Source organism: Arachis stenosperma, chromosome 2, assembly GCF_014773155.1.
Source record: "Arachis stenosperma cultivar V10309 chromosome 2, arast.V10309.gnm1.PFL2, whole genome shotgun sequence".
NCBI classification, from domain to species: domain Eukaryota; kingdom Viridiplantae; phylum Streptophyta; class Magnoliopsida; order Fabales; family Fabaceae; genus Arachis; species Arachis stenosperma.
The window spans coordinates 95,028,030-95,054,479 of NC_080378.1; the positions used below are offsets into that span (position 1 = coordinate 95,028,030).

The 26,450-nt window shown below is 35.3% G+C and overlaps 1 protein-coding gene, 1 long non-coding RNA gene and 1 pseudogene across 2 annotated transcripts; all 3 read left to right on the plus strand.

Moving 5' to 3' along the window:
* The first annotated feature begins 15,640 nt into the window (after positions 1-15,640).
* LOC130963206 (uncharacterized) lies at positions 15,641-17,468 on the plus strand. Its single transcript, XM_057889342.1, has 5 exons — positions 15,641-16,254; positions 16,423-16,556; positions 16,644-16,951; positions 17,071-17,135; positions 17,306-17,468. The coding sequence occupies exons 1-5, from the start codon at positions 15,641-15,643 to the stop codon at positions 17,466-17,468; spliced, it is 1,284 nt and encodes a 427-aa protein (XP_057745325.1).
* Positions 17,469-18,994: 1,526 nt separating this feature from the next.
* On the plus strand, positions 18,995-24,091 carry LOC130961623 (probable proteasome inhibitor; annotated as a pseudogene).
* A 355-nt stretch (positions 24,092-24,446) lies between these two features.
* On the plus strand, positions 24,447-26,300 carry LOC130961923 (uncharacterized). The gene is made up of 3 exons (XR_009079663.1): positions 24,447-24,803; positions 25,304-25,363; positions 26,031-26,300. It is a non-coding gene; the product is annotated as an uncharacterized LOC130961923 (long non-coding RNA).
* Positions 26,301-26,450: the final 150 nt, after the last annotated feature.

A 26,450-nucleotide genomic window follows, 5' to 3' on the forward strand; every position in this document is an offset into this window, starting at 1 on the left:
TTGCTTGTTTGATTTACTCTTCTTGCCATTTTATAAACAAAACCCCTTGATCCCCGTAGTTAATAATTGAGCACTTCATTGCAATTCCTTGTGAGACGACCCGGAGTCTAAATACTTCAGTTAATTTTATTAGGGATTGTTAACTGTGACAACCAATATTTTTGTATGAAATGATTATTGATTGGTTTGGAAACTATACTTTACAACGAGACTCCATTTGATAAATTCTAAACTGTCAAGAATTCGTTCATCAAAATGGCGCCGTTGCCGGGGATTGCAATGGTGCAATGTTATTGGCTATTGTATATATTGTGAATATCTTGATTTTTGGTTTGTTTGTTAGTTTTTGCTAGTTGTAGGATTTTTGTTCTCTTTGTTTCTTGTTAGCTTTTGTTTTTATTTTCTCTTTCACTATGAGTTCTCATCACTTTGGCTATGAGTTTGGTTCAAACTATGTTGTAGGAGATGGAAATTACAATGAGGACATGCATCAAAGATTTGGAGATCAAAGGTGGGAGGAGTCCCAAGCTTATGGATAACCTTTTTGGCAACAACCTCCTCCGGCTTCTTATGGGTACAATTCAAATCTTGATGCATACCAATCTAATGTATGTGATGACCCTCATTGTGTTGTCAACCACAATCATCATATGCATATGAACCCCATCCTCAACATAACCCTCAACCACACTCACAAGCCTTATACCACCAACCACCTCCATATGATCCTAACTCATATCCACCATACTAACCACCATATGAACCATATCTAGAGCCACCACAATTCCAACACCCATACTCCCATGAACCACAAAGTCCATACACACTACCTCAAGAATTTTACCAATATGAACCACCTTCCAATTACAACAACCTTCCCTCAAACAATGAACCATCTCTTCCACCATCACCTCCCGATGAAGCCCCCATGCTAGAATTGAGAGATCTTGAATCTCATCTCTTAAGGTGATAAGAGAAGGATGAAAAGAAGTTTGCAGAGTTAAGAGCAAAATGGCTATCATAGTAGAAGCCATTGGTAACATAGTCTCATTCCACCTAAGCCTATGCGATCAAGGCACTCCCATTGTTGAATGTAGAGAAGCACCCAAGGAGTTTAGTGAGGGAATGGACTTGAAGCTCCAAGGTGAAGAAGAGGAGTTAAAGCAAGAAATGCAACAAGAGGAGGAGGTAGAGGTTATTGAACCAAAGGAAGTAGTGGTTGGCACCTTAGGATATGTTGAGTACATAGAGGAATCACAAGTTGAAGAGCCTTCTTTCATGGGATTTGAAGTTGATGTTGAGGAGGAGAGTGCACAACCTCCAAGGCACAATGTGATTAAAGAATTGGAAGAAGTGACCCAAGAAATAGGTCCTCTTATTTATGATGATTCCGCATCAACATATGATCCTTTTGAGTTTGAAGAGTCCTTCCCCACTATACTTGGAATTAATGATGAGGTAGATTTTACTAAACCTCCTATCTATGATTTGAGTAATGGGGAAGAGATTGAAGGCATTGGTAAAGAAGAATGGGAACTTGAGGAAGTTTGGCAAGAGGTAAAGCTTGAAGAATCTTGCCAAGTGGTGGAAGCCTCTAGAAGAGGATGGATGGGAGTAGAGCGCGCCTTGTCAAGATCATTGGGAACTCCTCCTCCTAGGTTGTCATCCGATCCTTCATTTGAGTGGGTAAAACTTCTAACTCTTAGCTCTATTATCCCACTTGAATTTGGTTTGCTTGAGACAGATGGCCAACTTAGGGTGATTTGCGGAATTAAGCATAAGAGGAGGATATTTAGTGGTTGGTGTTGTAAGTCTAGGCTCATTATGGTTGAAGCTTCAAGGAGCAAGGGTTGGACTAGTGCTCAATTTGATGGGTCTAGAAGGTTAATTTGGTGCTTCCATGAGAATTCATCCCTCTTGCCACTCGGAGGAAATCACCATGATCAACTCAAGGATGGGTGTGAAAACAAAGTGTGGGATCCCGGATCGTACAAGGAAGATCAACTTTGGGAGCCCATGATTTGTGAAGAACTCCATCAAAGCTTGAAGTTATTAACTTTGAATGAGGAACCAGAATGGAAGTCCAAGCATTAGTGGATGTTCAATGAGGGATTCAAGCACAAGCCACCTTGATGGATAGCTCCCCATAAGTCCAACTTAAGGACAATAAACAAAAATGCTAGGTGGGAGACTGACGTTCAGACTTTCTATCGGTAAAGAAATATAAAAATATGATTGCGTTGTAAGTATAGCTTCTAAACCAACAGAAAATCCTTTTGTACAAATGTTTGGTTGTCACAAGTAACAAACCCAATAAAATTTATAAACCGAAGTATTCAAACCTCGGGTCGTCTTCTCAAGGAATTGCAGGGAAGTATGATTTATTATTGGTTATGGAAAACAGTATTTTGGTTTTTTGAAAAGGTTTGAACAAGAGAAATAAATTGCAGGAATTAATAAATTAATAACTAGAAAACTCTTGGCAAGGTATGAGAATTGGAAATCCTATCCTAGTTATCCTTATCAGGTGTGATGAGTATTGTCCGTTGCTCCCACTTAGTTAACCCTTACTAAATAAAGGAAAGTCAAGTGGACCAATTAATTTGATTCCTCAAGTCCTAGTCAACTCCTAAGGAAAGACTAGCTTTAGAGGGATCCAAATCAACCAGTAAACTTCAAATATTAATCAACTGCTGAGTTTGATAACTCAAGAGTTACCAATTACTCAACCAAAGCCAAAAGGGAAAAATCCAAATTATTTATATAATAAATAAAAGAAAGCAATCATAAGTTTGAAATACCTCAAATTGTATTAAATAGAAGATTAATCTAAACATAAAGAGTTCATAAACCAAATTGAGAAAATAAATAAAAGGAATATTAAACTTGGAACTTAGAAGAAATTGTAAGTTGAAATAATAAGAAATCCTAAATCCTTTTAAGAGGAATCCTAATCCTAATCCTAAGAGAGAAGAGAGAACCTCTCTCTCTAAAAACTATATCTAAATTATGAAAAATAAATTATGAGTCATCTCCCTTTATTCCTCCACTTTGCAGCCTTTAATCTGTATTTTCTGGGCTTGAAACTGGGCCGGAAATAGCCCAGGATTCGCTAGTTGCGAAATCTGCCACGCTGATTTTCGTCACTGCAATGCGTCCGTGTGGAGCACGCGTTTGCGTCGCCTATTTGTATGGCCACTATAACAAATTATATATCAAATCGAAGTCCCAGACGTTAGCTTTCCAACGCAACTAGAACCGCGTCATTTAGACTTTGGTAGCTCAAGTTATGATTGTTTTAGTGCGAGAGGGTCAGGCTGACAGCTTTGCATTTCCTTCAACTTCTTGTATTCCTTCCACTTTTGCATGCTTCCTTTCCATCCTCTAAGTCATTCCTGCCCTGTAATCTCTGAAATCACTTAACACACATATCAAGGCATCGAATGATAATAAGAGAGGATTTAAATAAAAGAAAATAAAAGCCAAAGAAGCATGTTTTCAATCATAGCACAAAATCAGGAAGGAGAATGTAAAATCATGCAAATCATATGAATAAGTGGGCAAGGACTTGATAAAAATCACTCAATTGAGCACAAGATAAATCATGAAATAGGGGTTTATCAACCTCCCCACACTTAAACATTAGCATGTCCTCATGCTAAGCTCAAGAGAAGCTATAAAGGAGTGAAGAGGAATGATAGAGAGTATGAAATGCAACCTATCTATGTGAATGCAACTACATGCAAAATATTTCTACCTACTTGGTTAAAAGTAAATAAACTCTACAAGACAAATATGAATCAGATTCCACTAATTCAAATCATACAGTGAAAACAAGTAAATTGTAAGAAGATAGCTCATGAAAGCAGGGAACATAGAATCAAGTATTGAACCCTTACTGGTCATGTATATCACTCTAACTCTCAAGTGTCTAGGGTCAATCACTCTACTCTTCTCTAATCATGCTTTCTAAACTTTGTTCTTCATCCAACCAATCAACAAATATTTAGTATACCAATGCAAACATCATGAGGTCTTTTCAAGGTTGTAAAGGGGCTAAGGTAAAGGTAAGAATATATATATATATAAGGCTAAGTGAGCTAACAAAATGAATCCTTGATTAGTCTAAGATCTCACCTAACATATACATACTTTATATAATTTAAAATGCTTTACCTAGCTACCCAAATTTTTCCACTTTTGTATTACATGCTCATGTATCAAACTTATTTTTGAATTTTGTCACATGTGCATTGATTCTTTTTATTTTGCATTTGGGGTAACATTTTTTTTTTTTACTTTTTTTGTATCCCCTTATTTAGTTACTTAATAAATTTTTTTTTTTTCAATGCACATGGTAATTTAATTATTTTGATTTCACATGAGCATGCTTCCCAAATTTTGAAATAACTTATTCAATTTAATTCCCTTTTTTCCTATCATCCCATGTTCCCATAAAATTTTTCATACTTAAATTATACACAATATCTATCTTAAGCTAACCAAGGATTCAACTTGGGATTTTTAATTTGTTTTTCTGCTTAAGGCTAGTAATGTGGTTATAAAACAGAAGAGGGGGTCAAAAAGGCTCAAGGGGCCTAACAAAGGTGATTGAAAGGGTAGGCTATTTGGGATAAGTGAGTAAAAATAAGTAATAGCCTCAATCATATGCAAGCATGTAAATATACTAAATAATGGACATATAGAATGGAACAAAGCAAAGATTGCAATTATAGAGAAGAAAACACACAAGAATAAAAATTTATGGTTAAATAATGTGACCATATAAATAAGCTCAAAATCTCACAGGTTGTGTGTTCTTTGGCTCAAAAATCATGTTCCAAATACAACTTCAAACAAATTTAACACAAAAAATTTTGATTTTAAATTAGTGAAAATTTTTAAAAATAGGGTCTTTAGAAGAAACTTATTATTTTCCAACCAAGTAGAATATGCATAAAATCAAACAAACATGCAATCAAATATGCAAATGCAACAATGAACAAACAAAAAAAATAGAGTATTGGTTTTGAAAAGAAGGTAACTAACCCCTGGAAGTCGGTATCGACCTCCCCACACTTAAAGATTGCACCGTCCTCGGTGCATGCTAAGATGTGCAAGTGGATGGGGGTTGTGGTTCCTCAGCTGGTGCTCTTTTTGTTCTTTTCCTTACTGGTGGTTTGGGAGTAGCTTTCTCTTTACCCTTTTTGGTGGCCATCCTAAAAAAGGAAAAAGAAAGTAACTTTTAAAGCTAAGGATTAGAGCAAGAAAGAGGATGGTACAAGTGATAATCAATGCATGGTAAAGAAGGATGTTGTTAACACATGGTCATGACTACATGTGAAAAGTTCATCAATTGGAAATATGGCAAGTGCATGTGATGGATATTAAATGTAAGATATTTATTGGCATGCTGGCAAAGGTATGAGTAGCATAGATCAAGCATTAAATGCCCAAGTTAGATTATCAAGTCTTTCAAACTAACAATATGTTTGTATAAACAATTATAAATAATTGATAAAATATAAAAGGGTTTTGGAAAAACAAGCATTAAAGTAGTAGGATAACATAAAAGTAGTGCATGATGCCATACGGGCTTTTTCACAAACACTTAGCATGCATGGTAATAAGTTATTGAAAGTATTAAATTGAACATGCAAGCAACCCTATAAAAAGTAATATATAATTGTCAAACACTTCCTTAATAATCCAAAAGCAAAATAATGACCCAAATAAATTTCTAACACCAATTAAAAGAAAAAAGAAAGAAAAAAAAGAAGGGAAAGAAAAGATTTAGATTTGGGGAAGAAAAGATAAGATAGTTGGCGGTGATTTGGATAAGCTGTGCGTCGCATGTGACGTGGACGCGTGGAGCACACGTTCGTGCGGTTGGCGCGATTTACGAAGTGACGCGGACGCGTGAGTCACGCGTTCGCGTGGAGTGATTTGTGCCATTAGCGCGAAGGCAGCCTCGCGGTCGTGCAACTCTCTGTTTTAAATGCATTTTGCCAAAAATCTGGGTGACGCAGTAGCATGGTTGACGCGATCGCGTGAATGGCCATACTTTGAAAAACGACGCAGACGCGTGGGGCACGCATTCGCGTGGTAGGGCTTGTGCATCTAGCATGGTTCCAGCCCCACTCCATCACAACTTGCTGCCATACACCCTTTTTTACGCCGATTTTCAGGTCACGCGTTCGCATGGTTGACACGGACGCATGGGAGGCATTTTTTGTAAATGACGCAAACACGTCAGCGACGCGGTCACGTGGATCAATTTGTGCCTTTCGCGTGACTCTCTGTTCAATTTAGTTTTCTTCCCAATGCACATATGACGCGGATGCGTCAGCGACGTCGCATCGCGTGCGTGATTTTTTTTTTATAATGCAATATGCATAATGCAGTGCTTAATATGAATGCTATGCATAATTCCAGGTTCAATCAAAACTCAAAAATAGACTAAAATTAAAACTGAAAAAGAAGCGATCATACCATGGTGGGTTGTCTCCCACCTAGCACTTTTAGTTAAAGTCCTTAAGTTGGACATTTGATGAGCTTTCCTGTTATAGTGGCTTGTGCTTGAATTCATCCAGAAATCTCCACCAATGTTTGGAATGCCAACAGCCTCCGGGGTCCCAAACAAGGCATGTAAAGCCCTTGAGTAGTATTAAACAGGTTCTCAGGCTTCCAGTGTGCTAAATGTCAGAACAGACTCCAAGATCCCAAACTTTGCTTTTACACCCGTTCTCATCTTGATCTACATTTTTCCAGCTGGGTGGTAAGTAATCTGAATTCTCACTGCAGTGACCAAACAGCTTTCGAGATCCTTTCAATTGAGCTTGACACCAATCCCCGCACCTCAAATTGAAGTGTGGAACCTCATTGAATTTCGCATACCAGCTCTGAGTGCGAGTCATTTCCCTTTTACTCTTAAAGCCGCAAAGAGCTCTAAGCTGGCCATCTATTTCAAGTAAACCATATTCAAGTGGAAAAGTAAAGATAAAAGTTAAGGATTTTACCCACTTGAAGTTGGAGTTGGGTGGTAGTGGCCTTGGGATAAGTGTTTCCAGTGGTTCTGCAAGCTCTACGCCCTTATGTTCTTCTGTGAATTCCTCCACTTCTTTGCAAACTTCTTTAATTTCAACCATGTCTTGATCAAAGTCTTCGATATCTTCCTCATCACTTGAGTCATAATAGGGAGGTTGAGAAAAGTCTACCTCTGCATCATGTTCGTATTCACTTGGGGAAGATTCTTCTATCTCAAGGAATTCACTTGCGGATGCAAGTTCATTATTAAGAGAACTTGTCTTGTGATTATCATTCTCAAGGAGACTTGTTTCTTAGGTTGTTCCGTCCAGTTCTTCATATGATACCTGCTTCGGGGGTTGTGCACTATCCTCCTTAGCATCAATTGTAACGTCCTTGACGAAATTCTCCGCAACTCTGGGTTCCCATGGAGGTTCAGCATCTCCTAAATCCTCAATCAACTCTTCTTCTTCTATAATGACAGCTTCCTCTACTTGTTCCAGCATGAAGTCATGCTCTGTACTGTCTACTGGAGTTTCTAGTATCTCCTTTATGCTACGTTCTTCATTAGATTCTCCACATGAAGCCATGGGGATTCCTTGAGTGTCCGAACGTCTGGAAGATAATTGATTTATTGCTTGCTCCAGTTGATGAAGGGTTGCATGAAATTGATCTACTGATTCTTCGAAGCGAGCCTGTGATTCTTGAGGTGATGGGTACAGACATGGTACATAGGGAAGTGGTGGTTCTTGGGAGTAATTGGATTGGAATTGGGGCAGATAAGGATCATATGGTGGTGAATGGTGAAAAGGAGCTTGTGAGTGTGTTGGTTCAAAGTTATGTTGAGAGGATGGTCTCTGAGCACAGGGTGGGGCTTATTGGTAACTACAAGGGGGTCCACCATATCTATCAGCTTGGTATGCATTGTAGAATGGTCCTTGTCCATGATATCTTGGAAGGTGTTGTTGCCTAAAGGGTTGATCAGATCCTCTTGGATCCATCCATCTTTGATTGATTAGACCTTGATGCATATTCCTGTTATAGCTTCCATTCCTTTCAACAAAATTAGAACCAAACTCAAAGCGAGAGGGGTGAGAACTCATAGTAGCTAATAGAAATAAGAAGGGAAAACAAAAACAAATAAACAAGTAAAACAAAAATATTTACAATAACCAATAATAAGGCACACATTTTCAATTCTCCGGCAACGGCGCCATTTTGACGTTCGGACTTTCTATCGGTAAAGAAATATAAAAATATGATCGCGTTGTATGTATAGCTTCTAAACCAATAGAAAATTCTTTCGTACAAACGTTTGCTTGTCACAAGTAACAAACCCAATAAAATTTATAAACCGAAGTATTCAAACCTCGGGTCGTCTTCTCAAGGAATTGCAGGGAAGTATGATTTATTATTGGTTATGGAAAACAGTATTTTTGGGTTTTTGAAAAGGTTTGAACAAGAGAAATAAATTACAGGAATTAATAAATTAATAACTAGAAAACTCTTGGCAAGGTATGAGAATTGGAAACCCCATCCTAGTTATCCTTATCAGGTGTGATGAGTATTGTCCGTTGCTTCCACTTAGTTAACCCTTACTAAATAAAGGAAAGTCAAGTGGACCAATTAATTTGATTCCTCAAGTCCTAGTCAACTCCTAAGGAAAGACTAGCTTTAGAGGGATCCAAATCAACCAGCAAACTTCAAATATTAATCAACTACTGAGTTTGATAACTCAAGAGTTACCAATTACTCAACCAAAACCAAAAAGAAAAAATCCAAATTATTTATATAATAAATAAAAGAAAGCAATCATAAGTCTGAAATACCTCAAATTGTATTAAATAGAAGATTAATCTAAACATAAAGAGTTCATAAACCAAATTGAGAAAATAAATAAAAGGAATATTAAACCTGAAACTTAGAAGAAATTGTAAGTTGAAATAATAAGAAATCCTAAATCCTTTAAGAGGAATCCTAATCCTAATCCTAAGAGAGAAGAGAGAACCTCTCTCTCTAAAAACTACATCTAAATTATGAAAAGTGAATTATGAGTCATCTCCCTTCATTCCTCCACTTTGCAGCCTTTAATCTGTGTTTTCTGGGCTTGAAACTGGGCCGGAAATATCCCACGATTCGCTGGTTGCGAAATCTGCCACGCTGATTTTTGTCACTGCGACATGTCCGCGTGGAGCACGCGTTTGCATCGCCTATCTGTATGGCCACTATGGCAAATTATATATCAAATTTAAGCCCTGGTCGTTAGCTTTCCAACGCAACTGGAACCGTATCATTTGAACCTATGTAGCTCAAGTTATGGTCATTTTAGTGCGAGAGGGTCAGGCTGACAGCTTTGCAATTCCTTCAACTTCTTATATTCCTTCCACTTTTGCATGCTTCCTTTCCATCCTCTAAGCCATTCCTGCCCTATAATCTCTGAAATTACTTAACACACATATCAAGGCATCGAATGATAATAAGAGAGGATTTAAATAAAAGAAAATAAAAGCCAAAGAAGCATATTTTCAATCATAGCACAAAATCAGGAAGGGGAATGTAAAACCATGCAAATCATATGAATAAGTGGGCAAGGACTTGATAAAAACCACTCAATTGAGCACAAGATAAACCATGAAATAGGGGTTTATCAGAGACACCCCACCATGGTAACATCTTTCCTTTTTTTCTTTTTGTAAATATTGCTAATAATTAGTTTAATTTTATGTTTTGTTTAGTTAGATATGTTTATTTGGGAGTTTAGTATGTTAAATAAGGTTTTATGATGTTTTGGTAGTTGTTTGAAGGTTTGGAATGCTTGGTTTGGTCCAAAAACATAGTAAAATTTTGAAAAACAGAGCACCATCCACGCGCACGCGCACTCCACTCATACACGTGACCCAAGTAATTTCAATCATCCACGCACACGCGTCATGCACGCGTACGCGTGGATTGAATATTTCCACTTCCCATACATTCACCCGAGAGTTGTGCCTGAAGTGTGCCAACTTTGTGCCCCAAGGCACGCGCATGCGTACCTCACGCGTACGCGTCGCTGTTCCAAATAACTCATCATGCGTACGCATGCTTTACGCGTATGCGTTGCTACCATTTCATCAATCCACGCTTACGCGTACATGACGCATACGTGTGGATTGCTCTGTTTCACCCACCTTCTTTTCTTCTCCTCCTTCCATTTCTTTCCTTCTTATCTTCTCTTTCCACCCTTCAATCATCATCCAACACTACCAAACACCATCCATAACCACTTCTTTTAGTTAGTTGGTTAATTGTTTAATTAGTACATTTTCATTTTGTTTTCTATTTTTCTTTATAAGTGTTGGATTATTAACCTTGTTTACTGTTTCTTGCTGCTGATCATTGATGAAATGTTATTTTAACATCATTGTTTTTAATTTGCATTGTTGGATTTCTTTGTTGAGGTTATATTTTGTCACTTGGTTTTGAGTTTTCATGTTTAACATTTGTGAACACCAAGTGAATGTTACATTGTCTTTAAGCTTCTTAACTCTTTTGAATTGCATGTTTTGGCCACCATGCATTCATCATGAGTGCATGATTACAAAAGAGAGTAAAGAGGAAAATTAACACTACAAACCATGAGAATGAAATAGTAGAAGCAAGAAATCATAAAGGAAATGAGATGGAAACATGAAATTGAACCTAGATCTAAGATAGAAATGTCCTAAACCTAACCTAATTCTAGAGAGAAGAGGGAGCTTCTCTCTCTAGAAACTAACCTACATGATGCCAAAACTACTAACAATTGCTCCCCCTTTTGCCCAAGCTTGAATTCTGCATGAAATAGCATTAGAAATGAGTTGGATTGGGCCCAAAATGCTCTAGAAATTGCTGGCCACGAGTTGCTTTTAGTAAATCACGTGCACCAATCATTGCGCACGTGTACAATGCGCACGCGCATCCCTAGACATTAGGCAACTATGGCAAATTTTATATGATTTTGAAGCCCCGGATGTTAGCTTTCCAATAACAACTTAAACCGCCTCATTTGGACCTCTATAGCTCAAGTTATGGTCAATTGAGTGTGAAGAGGTCAGGCTTGACAGCTTTACAGTTCCTTCATTTCTTCATGAGTTCTCCCATTTTGCATGCTTTTTCTTCATTCCTTCAATCCAATTTTTGTCTTCTAAACCTAAAACCACTTAACAAACATATCAAGGCATTGAATGGAATTAAAGTGAGTTAAAATTAGCTATTTTAAGGCCTAAAAAGCATGTTTTCACATTTAAGCACAAATCAAGGGAGAATTACAAAACCATACTATTTTATTGAATAAATGTGAAAAAATGTGATAAAATCCCCCAAATTAAGCACAAAATAAACCACGAAATCGGAATTTATCAATTGACCGAAGATAACATGACATCAAAAGTAAGCTTACTTAGTGATAATCCAAATCCAAACTATTGAAAATGTTCCTTGGTTCCAAGTAACTTTTTAAGTCATTGATTCACAATAGTGGAAATCAAAAACCACTTTCTCTATTTATCCCAAATTGACGTTGCAGAGATGTGAAGAAGAAGTGAAGAAATTAACTTGCATGTAAATGGAAATAAATCACCTTTATCCTCTGACTTAGCTTAGCTTGCTTTGATTAGGGCGATTAGACATTTGCTTTTGTGATTTACCTTTTTTTTTCTCTTTCTTCTCTGATGAATGAACCAGGAAGAAGCTTTTTCTCTCTTTCTTCATAAATCTGACAGATGAAGCTTTGTGAACGTTGGCTTTGGTTGGCTTCAACTTGGATGAGTCAACTTGGACTTGGATTGGCTTGATTTTCCAGTCAGCCCAAATGATTTCTTTGCTTCATTTCTTTGGGCTTTGTTTGTGGATAAAAGAACTCACCAACAACCTTTGTTTCTCGGTTTCATTGGTTTGGGCTGCTGCTTCTTTAATTTTGGCCTGCAACACTAACAAAAGTAATCAAAACTAATTGAGTGTTTAACCCAATAAATCAATATTTGTCATCATCATTTAAATTAGTAATTTTCTTAACTCAACAGTATTCATTATTTCTAATAATAAGTAAATTTTTAAACATACCACAGATATTATCAGATAAAGAGCCGATGAATTATTTTTAAAACTTAAAAATCTTTTAATCCTTAATAAGAAAAAATGATTAGATATGAGATTGTACATTTTTGGAAGAAAAGTGAGCAAAATGTCACGATAAATTTTAAAATATTAGATTTAATAGTATTTGTATAGTTTTTTAAAATATTTGAAAATGCTCTGGATAGTTCTAAAATGTCTCAGAATGTCTCGAAAAATTCCAGAAGACTCTAGAAGATTTTAAAAGACTCTAAAAGGTGATAGAATATTCTAAAAGAGTATATATATATATATATATATATATATATATATATATATATATATATATATATATATATATATATATATATATAGGGTTAACTACCAAAAACGTCTCCGAATTATTCAAACGCTGACAAAAATGCACCCAAATTTTACTATTGACAAAAATACCTTTAAATAATTTAAAAATACAACAAAAATACCCAACAGTAAATATATATTTTTAAAAAATACCTTAGAGATTGAATTTTGACTCAATTTTTTGCAAGCATGATTAGAAAAATGAGATATTATTATTCTTAAAATTTGGTAATTTTTTGCTGAATATATATTTTTTTGTGAGTTTTTAAAAGTATTATTGGTTATTAACAAAAAAATTACAAAAAAATTATATACTTAACAAAAAATCACCAAATTTTAAAGATAATAATATCTTATTTTTCTAATCATGCTTCCAAAAAATCGCATCAAAATTCAATCTCTAATGTATTTTTTGAGAAATACATATTTAATGTTAGATAATTTTGCAAAAAAACTAACATCAAATATGTATTTCTCAAAAAATACATTAGAAATTGAATTTTGATGCTATTTTTTGCAAGCATGATTAGAAAAATGAGATATTATTATTCTTAAAATTTGGTGATTTTTTGTTAAGTATATATTTTTTTGTGATTTTTTAAAAGTATTATTAGTTGTTAACAAAAAAATTATAAAAAAATAATATACTTAATGAAAATCACCAAATTTTAAGAATAATAATATCTCAATTTTATAATTATTCTTGCAAAAAATTGCATCAAAATTCAATCTCTAAGGCATTTTTTGAAATATATTTACTGTTGGGTATTTTTGTTGTGTTTTTAAATTATTTAAAGGTATTTTTGTCGATAGTAAAATCTGAGTGTATTTTTGTCAGCGTTTGAATAATTCGAGGGCGTTTTTGGTGGTTAACCCATATATATATATATATATATATATATATATATATATATATATATATATATATATATATATATATATGTATGAAAAGAAGTATAGAAGAATCTAAAAGTATTTAGATAAATGTGATAAATTAGATATTTATAATAAAAATTTTAGATATTTAATCTGGACTACTGATTAGATTTAATTATGATCTTTATTAAAGAGATAAATGGTTATAAATAGAAGTGAGATTTTGAGTTTAAATATATGAGTTATTTGTATCAAACTCTTAAATAATAAAATATTATTTTTCCCAAATATGAGTATTATGGTGGCTTGGTGTTAATTAAGAGTTTAAGTAAATTTAAGTGCTGATACGCTGTTGCATTGGTTAGTATCTTTAAAATAAATAGACACATAAACAAATACACAAAAGTATATTGACATAAAACACACAAATTTTATAATGTGTTAAGTAATAATGTACAATATATATATAAGCCAAATGTTAATTTTACTTTCGTTAATATATTTCATCACTACAACATCAAAAATAAAAATTGGTAATTTAAAAAATAATTAAAAATAAAAAATCAAATTTTATGTTTTATATATTATATTTTTTATCTTAACTTTAATAAAAGAGACTAAATATATATTTTATATATATTTATATACCACTGTATTTATGTCTTAATAAATAAACTATAAACATAAACTACCAGTTTAATAATTAATATTTATATCTTAATAAATAAATAGGCTAATTTTTTTTATATGATTTCCAATTGTGAGTTACACTAATTTATGGAGATTGTGGGTGATTTACACTGTTGTGATGGTGTAACATTGGAATTTGGGAGGGAGAGGGGTGAAATCGGACTGTCCGACTTCTTGTTGGGAGAAAAGAACACAAATCAGACGGTCCGATTTGTGTGAGGGGGAGTGTGCGTTGCATGTAATCAGATGGACCGATTTCTTGCTGACTAAATTTTTTTTGACTCCGATGGAACACCAATCGGACCCAGAATTTTGTGGCTGGCAAAATTTTTTTAATCAAATGGTATGTTAATCGGATCCAGCGATTTGTTGCTGGCTAAATCAGATGCAACACTAATCGGACCCAGCGATTTATGTTGCGTGAAAAATTTTGAATTGGGAGCACGCGGTTGGACCGTCCGATTTAGTTACTCATGCATACATAAACCAAAGAAATCACAGAACCCCCACTTCTTCTTCTTCTTCTTCAGCGTGAGTTTTTGCATTTAGGTGATGTTCTTCCTCTTCTCCCATCCTTCTTTGTTTCTGTAGAATAGATTATACTGAGAATGAGAGTATTTAAACACGTATAGTATTATGGATGATAGAGTTGTATTAAAAATGTATTGTTATGTACAGATTTTATTACTAACATATGAGGGAGTTTAATTTGTATGTGAAAATCTGTTAGATGTTATTATTCCATTCACATTGTCATTTGATGAATTAAAAGGTGTGAGTTGTGAGAAGATAGATTCTCAAAGATCTAGAAAAATATCGTGTATTTTGTACAGGCATCCTTTACCTGTGTTTGGTAGGTTCGTTCAATTTCAGACCAAATACGTGACAGATGAAGCAAGTACGCAGGAAATGTTTTCAATGTATATTGAGAATCACCACCGAATGTCGTGCATCGAGTTGTATATTAAGTTCGAGCAATCTGAAGCGGACCAAAATATTGAATTGGAAGATTATAATAGTGATAGCAAGGAGGATTTTGAAAGTAACTATGAGATCGTTGGTCCAGGTGAAGACGAAGATGGATCTGACGGCACCATGAACGCGGATGTGGCGGAAGTTGCTAATGCACTAGCAAACTCGCTTCCGTTTCAGGAGCCTTCTTTCATGCAGTCGTTGGACTTGGAAGCCATGAATGCACCGAAGTTTCCTCAATATATGAATGCAGTTATGTCATTTGAGACTATACCATTTGATTACTTTATTAATTAATAGTTTTTTAATAAGAATTATATTTACTAGTTCTTTATGTAGATAGAATAGCGAATGTATAGACTGTTATAATCATAGATGGTAAAGTGTATTTATCAATTGTTTATATGATAAATGATTTATTACTATATACATAAAAATTGATTTATTACGTATAACGTATAGAGAAATTTTAATTGTTAATATATATATATATATATATATATATATATATATATATATATATGATTATTTATAAAAATATATATCTTGTGGTGTGATTGTGGAAGAGCTTCCTGTTGTGGCCGATGGTGAATTTACGGTGGGGATGGAATTCAATTCAAGAGAGGAAGTAATCAAGGTAATGAAAGATTATACCATCCGTAGAGGTGTAGACTATCAGATTTATGAGTCGGAACCGACGACATTCTATGCTAAATGTACACACTATGGTAAAGGTTGTGATTGGCTTATCAGGATTACGAAAATGCAGAAGAAGTACTATTGGGAGATAAGGAGGTACAATGGTAGTCACACTTGTACCAGGTCGACAATTTCTCAAGACCATTCGAAACTGGATTCCAAGACAGTTGCAGAAGCAATTAAGCCGTTGGTAGAGGTTGACCCATCTTTAAAGGTGAAATCAGTCATTGCGGAAGTCCAGTCAAAGTTTAACTACACCATCAGCTATCGGAAAGCTTGGTTAGCAAAGCAGAAGGCGATTGAGTCCATTTTCGGAGGTTATGAATTGTATGAAGCTTTGCCCATATGGTTTGAGGCCATGTGTCACAAGGAGCCGTTAGCAGTGGTTCACTTTGAAACAATGCCTGCGTACCAGGGGGATGATTTAGTTCATGATATCCGTGTACTACATAGAGTCTTTTGGAGTTATTACCCTTGTATTAGGGCCTTCAGACATTGCAAGCCAATAGTGCAGGTGGACGAGACTCATTTATATGAAAAATACAAGGGTCGTTTGTTGGTTGCAGTCTCATAAGATGGTAGTAACAACATCGTGCCTATTGCGTTTGCCATAGTGAAGGGAGAGATTTCTGATGCATGATACTTTTTTCTAAGTAACCTGCCTCAACATGTGGTGACACGTGATGGTGTCGGACTTATCTCTGATCGACACGATTCTATTAGGTCAGCTATTGCTCAAAGTAATGGAGCTTGGTCTCCTCTTATAGCTTTCCATATGTTTTGTATCCGGCATATTGAGTCGAACTTCCTGAGGAAGTTCAAGGCACCTTACTTGCAAAAACTTATCGTCAATATCGGTAAGTTTAAATACAAGGTTTACTCCGTTGTTATTGTAAATACGACTCGATAGATTATTGTTCATTGGTGATTGTTTTTTATCGTAGGATATTTGAGGACGATTTGGGAGTACCAGATGCGCTATAAACGATTAAAAGAATGGGGTATGGCCTACACCAACTGGCTTGACCGTATCCCACGTGAGCAGTATGCTTTGGCATTTGATGGTGGATACAGATGGGGTCATATGACCACCAATCTTGTGGAGTGCATCAACTTCGTCTTGAAGGGTGCACGCAATCTCCCGGTCACTGCGCTTGTTAAGGCTACATTTTACAGTCTGAATGAGTTGTTCACTAGGAAAAGAGCCGAGGCTGAGGCTCGAATTAATGCTGGACATGTGTTCTCTGAGATGGTGACCTCCAAGATGCATGCAAATCAGCGAGCATCAAAAAATATACAAGTGAGCTGTTTTGATAAAGAACATGAAGTCTTTGAAGTACGTGAGATGCCTAGTGGGGGTTGAGTATGCAGTTGACCTACGCCAACAACAGTGCGACTGTGGTGAATTCTAAGTTGACCGAATTCCGCGTCGACATGTTCTAGCCTACTGTGCAAATCAATGATTGGATTGGCAAGTGTACATTCATGACGTATACAAGATGGACCAAGTTTGAAAAGTATACAGGGCTAGATTTAGACCACAGAGAAATCCTACAACGTGGTCTGCATATCATGGACCTTGATTCGTTGGCAATCCGTTCCTCAGACGGGTAGCCAAAGGTCGGCCTAAGATGACCCGCTTCTTGAATGAGATGGACACTCGCATGTTGCGTGGTCCTAGGAGATGCAAGCAATGCGGTGTCGAGGGTCACAACCGTAATAGATGTCGTCAACGTGGTAGTCCAAGTGCGGGGGCACCTGGAGAGTAGAAGTTACAATTGTTACATTTTCTCTACAGTCCGTCTTCTTCGGTGCAACCCCAAACTGGTGCAAGCACTCGGCCTCCAACGCCTCAAAACTACTCATGGTCGGTCCTGTAACCGGAGACCATTTGTCGGCAGATCAATAATCATCGCAACATCCTCCAACGTCACCGCACACTCACCAACCGGAAAATGAAATGTGTGAGTCTCAGGCCGCTATCTCTCAATCAGAGCATTAATCATTGCTTACTGACATTGGATTACCCCAATTTGGAAAACATAATAAAACCTGTCTCCTGTAAGTGACCCTCAACAATTTAGTTGTACAGATCGGGTGACTTTAAGTGATCATATATCAACATCCGTAAATCTTACAAGATCACATTTCCTTTATAAGTACCAGTATAATATAACTAAATTAACAATAATATAATTTTCCTTACATGTCCGTTATAACTTACTACCTGCATAATTGCCTATCAAACATACATTGTAAACATACATAGTAAATTTGCCTAATTTATTGTCTAAATTATACTAAATTATGTTAAATAATAATAATAATAATAATAATAATAATAATAATAATAATTAATTACGATTCTCTACTCCCTACTCTACCGATAATAATAATAATAAAAATAATTCATTACGATTCTCTATCGATGATAATAATAATAATAATAATAACAATAATAATAATAATAATAATAATAATAATAAAATTTATTTAGAGATCTCATTCATCATTCATTTTATTTACAACATATCAATCAATAATCATAAATCTAAGCCCAAATCAAATAAAAAACATAACATTACATGCATATTATTAACTAATTAATGGTACAGAGATTTTATAAAGGGTAAACTCTAATTAACTACTTTTTTAACACCTAACAGTAATTATATCATATATATATATATATGATTAATTTTTATTTAGTGTTATTATAATATATATTATTATTAAAAATTTTAATTTTATCACAACTATTATTTTTACTAAATCAAAATATTAAAAAATAAAAACTTACATAATTAAAATGTCAAAGATAATTAACAATATAAAATTTTGGTTAATTTATTTTTTTAATTTTTTTTTAAGTTTTTGGTGGTCCAATAATAGTGAAAATTGAATGCTGCTTGTGGGGTTTAAGAGCAAATAAAAAGATATGAAAGTGAAAGTAATGGGGTTTAAGAGCAAATAAAAAGATATGAAAGTGAAAGTAATGGTTGCTGGGAGGGGGAGACACTCACAATGGAGTTACATTGAAAAGGAGCCAACAAGAAAAGCATGTGCATGTTCGCCACGTGGCAGCAGGACACAAATCAAACCCGCCGATTAGCGTATCGTCTGATTTCAATTTTTCAAATCGAACCTCCAATTTTAGTTCAGCAGCCATCACAGGTCGATGATACACCTAAGCCCCCATAACCTTGTTATACACCGTAAGCTCTTCCATATCAAAATTAAAAAACTCTAAATAAATACAGTCCTAAGTTTAAGTTTGTAGCGTTCATATCCAATACCGACGGATAAAGAGTTAAAGACTCTAGCCCCGAACCGCTTCGCTTTTGTGCTCAACTTCTCTCCGAAGAAACAAACACCTTCAGTGTCAAAATTCAAAGGAAAGAAAGAAAAGAACCACAACACTCCTCTTCACTCCGGAAGCTGCAAGCTGAAACGTAGTGTCCCAAACGTTAGAATCATAAACCGACAATGGCTACGGATAAGTCGGTGATGGCGGTCATAAGGGCTGCGAGGCCTTCCTTTCGAAACGACCACGACAAAGCAGCGTTTGTCGTTCACGCCACCTTCCTCTCTTCCGGCTACCTCCTCACCGCCACCGGCCCCCAAGCCCTCTCCGACGACGCCCTCTCGCATCCCTCCACCGGTAACACTTTCACTAATTCCCGTTTTGTTCTCTCTTTTTTCTTTAACGAAATCATTTAATTTCGATATATTTTGTGTGAAATATCCAAATATCATTAATTATCACTCTTCTTTAGCGAAAACAATTGACAATTCTGTTTTCTGTTTTCACTGTTTTCTTTGCAAGAAACAGAAAACAGAGAAAGTAAAAAAGGCAAACCAAACGTGCCCTAAGTTTGCAGCACTAGCTATGTAGAACAATTTTCATCTAATCAGTGTAAGAGAGTTTTATCGGATTATCTAATCGGAAGTTTCTGTTTATGACTTTAAAAATAGCGACGAGGTGAGTCATGTATTGTTGATAATGTGAAAATATATAATTAGATGTATACTTAAGATTCGTTTATGCTGGCGGTGCATACAATTCAAATCTTCATATATTTTAGGAACATTTTATCCATCAAGATTGAATATGTGTATTTAGCCGTTCAACATGTACTTTAAAAGATTATTTGTTCTCGAGTTGATGATTTATTGAAAACCATCAAATACTGATATGTGATTGATTGAGTGAATTACAGAGGTTCGTTATTTAGATTATAAAGTAAATTTGAGCTTGCAATCTAGACAAAGGATTAGGCTTCCATACTAGACAAAGGATTAGGCTATGCAATCTAATCTGAGGATCAAGTCAATTAAGCTGAAGTTAGAAGATAACCTTGTGGTGTCAAGAGAAGATGTAGCAAATTGATATATGCAGCCTGTATCTTATAATTAGTATTTACTGATCATTTTTAATATGTGGTTCATGATTGTGTGTAGAGGAGGTGTCTGTAGAGAACTGGAACCAACTAGACCAAGAATATGCTTTTGTTTATGTCAATCCAGAAAAGGTTTCAAATAAAGTGCTGGTAAAGTGCCTCGTTATGAATGAGAAGTTACTCATTGATGCCTTGAAGGAAGGGACTTCTGACCCTGCACACCTTGAGATTTGGTAAGCCACTTTTTTCCCCCTTCAAGCTATAAGTTCTTCAAGATTTTGCTTTCATTTGCTACATTGCAAAACTAAAATTTTTGTAACTGACCAACCTGGTTTTCTTTGTTTGCGTTGAATTGGGCTGCGTTGGAGTTTGGAGCTTCTATTAGTTGATGAATTATTTTATTACTCTTTTTAATTAAATAGAATTTTCCATTCTTGATAGAGGAAGACCAGAAACTAAAATATAATGGCTATGGTGGGGGCAACTGAAGTACTGAATTGTGATTTTTAATTAAATAGAATTTCCATTCATGATTTTTAATGAAAACTGAAGTACTGAATTGTGATTTGATAACCATTTGAAATCAGAGTTTGTACTCTGTATTGTCAACTTTTACCCTTTTCCCCATTCCTTTCTTTGTCACATCAAATATTAAGATAGAATAGTTAAGGGAATAAAAAAGCCACCAGAAATATTTTGTATATTCATTCTATGCTGAAAATTTCAAGCAAGTGTGTATTGAGTTTTGTTGCTCAAAGGTTATCTGCTTTTCTTTCTGGGTGAAGATTTTCCTGTGTCGGATATGTTGTGAAAATTAAAATTTTCTATGGTTAATTGTACTTCTTGTGAATTTACGGTTATGTCATGATTTGGTGCTTTGATTTTTCTACATACAGTGTTAGGGATTATACTATAGCAAATGAAAGCAGCAATTATTCTGAGCAGTTCAAGAATTTGGAGCAGCTGGTGAGAAGACTAAATTAGGATATCTTAGCCAAATTAGATAGCTCCTCCACTTCCAGTTCAGCAAGTAATCCTCCACGGTACATATGGTTTCATGTCTCAATCACCTCTTTTTTTCTTTTCCTTTTGTAAAATCTTCCTTCTTCGTTTTCAACTTTAGAATGATGCTGTAATATATTTGTAGAAGTATTAGGATTTTCCTATTTCTGTTCTTTTATGTAGTTCCTGAGTTTCATGTATATGCCATCAAATATGCATTTCATTGTATAGTTATAATATACTGATTATGGGTAATTGTGGCATTCTGTTACTATTCTCAACATTTTTAGCTATTTACACCGCTTCCAGATTTGCAGACAGTTTTCAATGAAATATTTTATTCTTCTGAAAGTTTCTGTTATGTTTTATTTAATAAGCCTTTTTCTTTTGACTTTTTTGTGTGCATTGTGCTAAGTTGTGTAGTACTGAAAATTGCATGATTTTTTTCCACTTTGAAATTCAAGATATTTGATTACCCTGCCTATATGTTTTATGTATATATCAGATTTCTTGATTGATTCCTAGTCAACAAACATGATCCAATTCTAGGAAATGAAATTTTGTTTGATGCCCATTTTGTGGCTGAGTAATCATATTTCACTTTTTACTCAAGGTTGTGAACATGTCAACTCAGCTGTCCTTGTCCTTTTGTGTGCACAAAATAAACCATGTAGGATAACCAAATGAATTGAACTTCATTTTCCTTGTTCTGCAATCAAGCGCAGGTGCAAAATGTTGTACTGAGCACCTACACGCACAATTTCGAGCCAGGATATGAAACTTGTATAAATCAAAGTCTCTACTCACATTGAAAACAAGCTTTTGGTTGTACTTTCATACTTTGTATTAAACGATTGTTTGCATATGATGATTTTGAATGTATGATTTGTTTCATCAGATATCCTCTTCACTAAATTTTATCATTGTACTTTACAGATCTGGATCAAGAGAAGCAAGGCAAGAGATACACGAGCCTCCTGTTGGATTTGGTGGACATGGTGGTGCTCCAATTCATCCCTCTGGGTAAGGATTTGCCTATTGATATTATGATTTCAATTTAGTTTGTCAAACTGCTGTTATCAGCCTTGAATGATTGAATTCCCTCAATAGGAGATTTTTTTAAGGGTCTAAGTAATTTAAATATTTTTTGTTGTTTAGTTAATTGTCCATGTTTGTAATGTGAGTAGGCAGTGTTAATGATGTAGCATGATTATGTTCTACACCAATTGTGATCCTTTAAAATAAGTATCCTTGTGAAGTGAAAAAGTGAGTTCACACTTGGATTAGTAACTCCCGTTGGGCATGGATCCCATGAAATTATCTAAAGGGAGTTCTTATTTTTTACAAGAATATTCATTTTAGTTGATCCAAATTTGTTTTACATATAATTACCGTTCCTACCAAGTCAAGGATTTTTAAATCACATTAACCATGATATCATATTCATCTTTGAACTCTCTTATGACTTAATAATTTTAGTAAGCCTTGTCCATTTATTTTCCCAACTGATGCAAACCAGATTCCTAGGCAACTGCCATTTGTTTAATTTGTGTGTCTAGTGTTTGTCAAGATCAGTTTATATGCACTTAGTATATTTGATGGAGCAATTGGTTCACTTAGTTGCTTCCAAGCTATGCCGTTGTTATTTACCGTCTTCACTATCTTCTCTTCATATAATATTGTTGAACCTTGCATCGATCAATATTTTTCATGTTTTCTTTAGAGTTATATATCCTCCCGTTAATCCAGTTGGTGATAGTGATCTCTTTCCTGGGCCTCCTGCTGGAGTGTACCCTACATGGTATGTCTTCTCCAATATACTTTTTGGTTTTTCTTTCAAAGTTGTTAGCTCCATGTTAAAGTGTTCTTTAGTGTTTCATTAAGTTGAAACTCTTGTTGATTTCAGGGGTGATCCGGGCACTGGTGGCAGTATGCTTGTAGGTATGTATCAGGAAAAATTTCCGATTTAAATACAATTATAACAAACATGGTTTCCCCTCAATATTTGCAATGCTGAGTTCTCAACTTGGAAACAGGACCTAATGATCCCCGTTGGTTTGGTGGAGAATCCCCTTTCCCCGGAGGACAACCGTAAGCTATCTGTATCTCATTCTTCCTGCATTGCTCTCCTACTATGATTTCTCATTTTTGAGGCTCACATCTGTGGTTTCATTTAAATCAAAATAGGGGAGTCCCTCCTGGTGTTCCGCCGGGTGCACGGTTTGATCCCTTTGGCCCACCTGATGTTCCTGGCTTTGAACCCAACAGGTTTCAGAGGTATGGTTTGTTATTTATTATACGTCATTTTGCAGCTATTTATTTATTAGAATTTAATTTCGATGCATTGTCAGCGTAAAATAATTTTACATGTGCATCTAATTATATAAAGCTATAGCAAAAATAACTACTTTTTATATTGGCCGCGTGAATAGTCATCTAAAAGAACGGATGTGATTGCACCACTATGTAAACTAGATTAAAAGTTAAGATGTGTTTCCCTATCATGTCTTGTTTGCTTTTGATGAAGAACTGAACATATTTGGTGAAAAAGGATTATTGTTATTACGTGGAATGTTGAAAACTTCAGTTGTATTATTACTTTTCATATTTTTATCGATGAAAAGTTACCTAAGATCATGTTCCTCGCAAGGCTAAAAGTTATGCCTTTTAAGGCTTTAACAAAGCAGCTGTTAGGGATAGTTAAATATGACATCAACTACAAAATCAATATATCATGTGTGTGTGTGAAACACACAGACTGAATTAAAATTTTCTTATTTCTCTTATTCTTTTTCAGGAGGCCACCGAGGCAAGGTAATAATGTTCATCCAGATTTGGAACATTTTCGGAGGGATGGGGATTTTATAGTTACCGAAGATCACGCATTCACGCTGTACAGAGAAATGTTTAGTCATCTTTGGAACATCCATCTCAGTTTTTGTAATTTTGGATATTTCACGCTATAAACAATTCAATTTCTTACTTAATTCCTTTGTCCAAGTCCCGGATAAATATAAATTGGAGAGTGCTAGGTAAATAATGACCATCTTGAAAACATGAATAATTACCAATCAAATAAAAGTATACCCTAGGGGTGTTTCAAAATCAATCCGGACCGATCTAAATCGACCAATCGAACCGAAAAAATTGAAAATCGAAAAAAACATGTTTTGCTGTTTTTATTACGGTTCGGTTTTCGGTTTTGATAATGAAAATCCCAACCAAACCGAACCGGTCAGGGAAAACCCTAAAAAACCAACACCCCCTCCCTCCACAAAGGCCCAAACGAACGTGCCTAACTTAACCCCCTTGCCCCCCCCCCCCCCCCCCCCCCCCCCAAATGAAACCTAGCCAGTAGTCACTCTCTTCCCACACTCTCGCTTTCTGCACTCTCGAGGCCTGCAGCCAGTAGTCACTCTCTTCCCACACTCTCGCTTTCTGCACTCTCGAGGCCTGCGGCGAACCCACCTAGCGCCGGCGAGACCGTTCCTCCCACCACCTTGCAGCGCCGCCGAACTCTCCCCCCTAGCGCCTCCGAACCTTCGCTCCCAGGACCTCCTCGTGAACAGAGCACCACCTTCGCACCCAGCAGTAGCACAGCACCACCCACTCACCCAGCAGTGTTTCTAGCCACCCACAACGTAGCACCTCCCACCCAGCCACCGATTCAAGTCATATATGGAGCGGTAGCCACCGAGCCAGGTATGTAATTTAACTAATTTCTGTTTTGAATTACTGAAAGTGCTTCTGTTTGTACTGTTGGTAGCTTGGTATTGTTGGAAAAATAATATAAACTGCTTCTGGTTATTATTAGTTTTTTTTGGAAGAATAATATAAGAAACTTTTGAAGTGATTTAGTATGAAATCAGATTTGAAATCAGATAAACTGGTTTTGGATCTTGATAGGAAGATATTGAAATCAGATTTGAAGAATTAAATTTGGAGTAGATTTGAAATTAGTGTATTGTTGCTGATTGCTGGTTGAATTGCTTTTGTTGAATTACTTCATTGTTGGTATTGTTGCTGATTGTTGCTGGTTTTTAATTTATTTGTTGTTGTGTTTTTGCTGATTTTTATTTGTTGTTGTGTTTTTGCTGGTTTTTAATTTGGCACAATACTTTGTCCTTCCAGTTCCAATGTTACTGTACTCCGTAAATGCGATATTACTTATGATTTCCTGTTGTTTTCATAAATTTGACAAGTATGGAGCTTTCAAGATCTTTGTCTCCTTTTGTTGCCAATATGACAGCTTTGACAAATATGTAAGTGCTTAACTCTAAATCAGAGAACTTTAAATCAGTTTATATACTTATTCTATGGCCGCACCCACAGCTCGCTGTTAAATGCGATCTATGTTCCCTCATAATGTGCTAATGAAATCCATGGAATTCATGAAGAACATCTAGCCTAGTTAGCATTCACACAACAGGGACCAAAGTTGATGCATGACCTTCTCCATTTAGTATTTAGTTACACCAATTGCAAATTTACTATTCTAAAATCAGAACTTTGTTAATGGTAACAAATTGATGGGGGAGGAGGACCCTTATTGTTGCATTCCTTGTCTATATAGATAATTTATTTGTTTCTTCAACACTGCCTGTGAATTTATGTATGCAGAGTAGGTAAAAAAGAGGGCATTATTGCATAGAAGGAGAGGGAATAATAAAGATTTACACTTTTACAAAGTATCAGAGTTTCAATAAATAGACAAAAGTACAAATGAAAGAATTTGGAAGAGATAAAAGTACACACATCAAAACTTAATAAATATCAGAGTACACATCAAAACTTCATAAATTATTTTGTTGTCATGTCCTCTCATTTTTCTTTCTAGTGAATAAAAAAATTTTACATGATTCAACTCCTTTGTTAACTAATTTTTATCAACATTTTAATAACCGTGCTTTTGTTCATTTCATCTGAAAGGGTATGTATGTATAAGCAAGTTGCTCAGATGGCTGAACTGAAGAAGATTTTGTATGGGAAATTCAAGGACTCGATCAATCTGGAGAGGAGACACTATAATTTGGCTATCTTTTAATGGAAATTTATTTTTATTTTTAGTTGTGTTGACTATTGAACTTTTAAACTTCTTTAATTGTCGTATTTAAATTCCTTTTGTCCTTAAATTTCATTAGACCAATACGTTGTTAACGATTGTGTATTTGTGCTTGTCGATTTCAATGTTATGACTTTGTGAAATAGTATGTTAGTATTTTTTTTTAATTGATTCAAAAAACTGAACAAATCGAACCAAATCAAACCGATTTTAATTAGTTTGGTTTGGTTCGGATGGCTTCAATAAAAAAATTGAACCAAACCGAGTCGTAGTTTAATTGGACGATC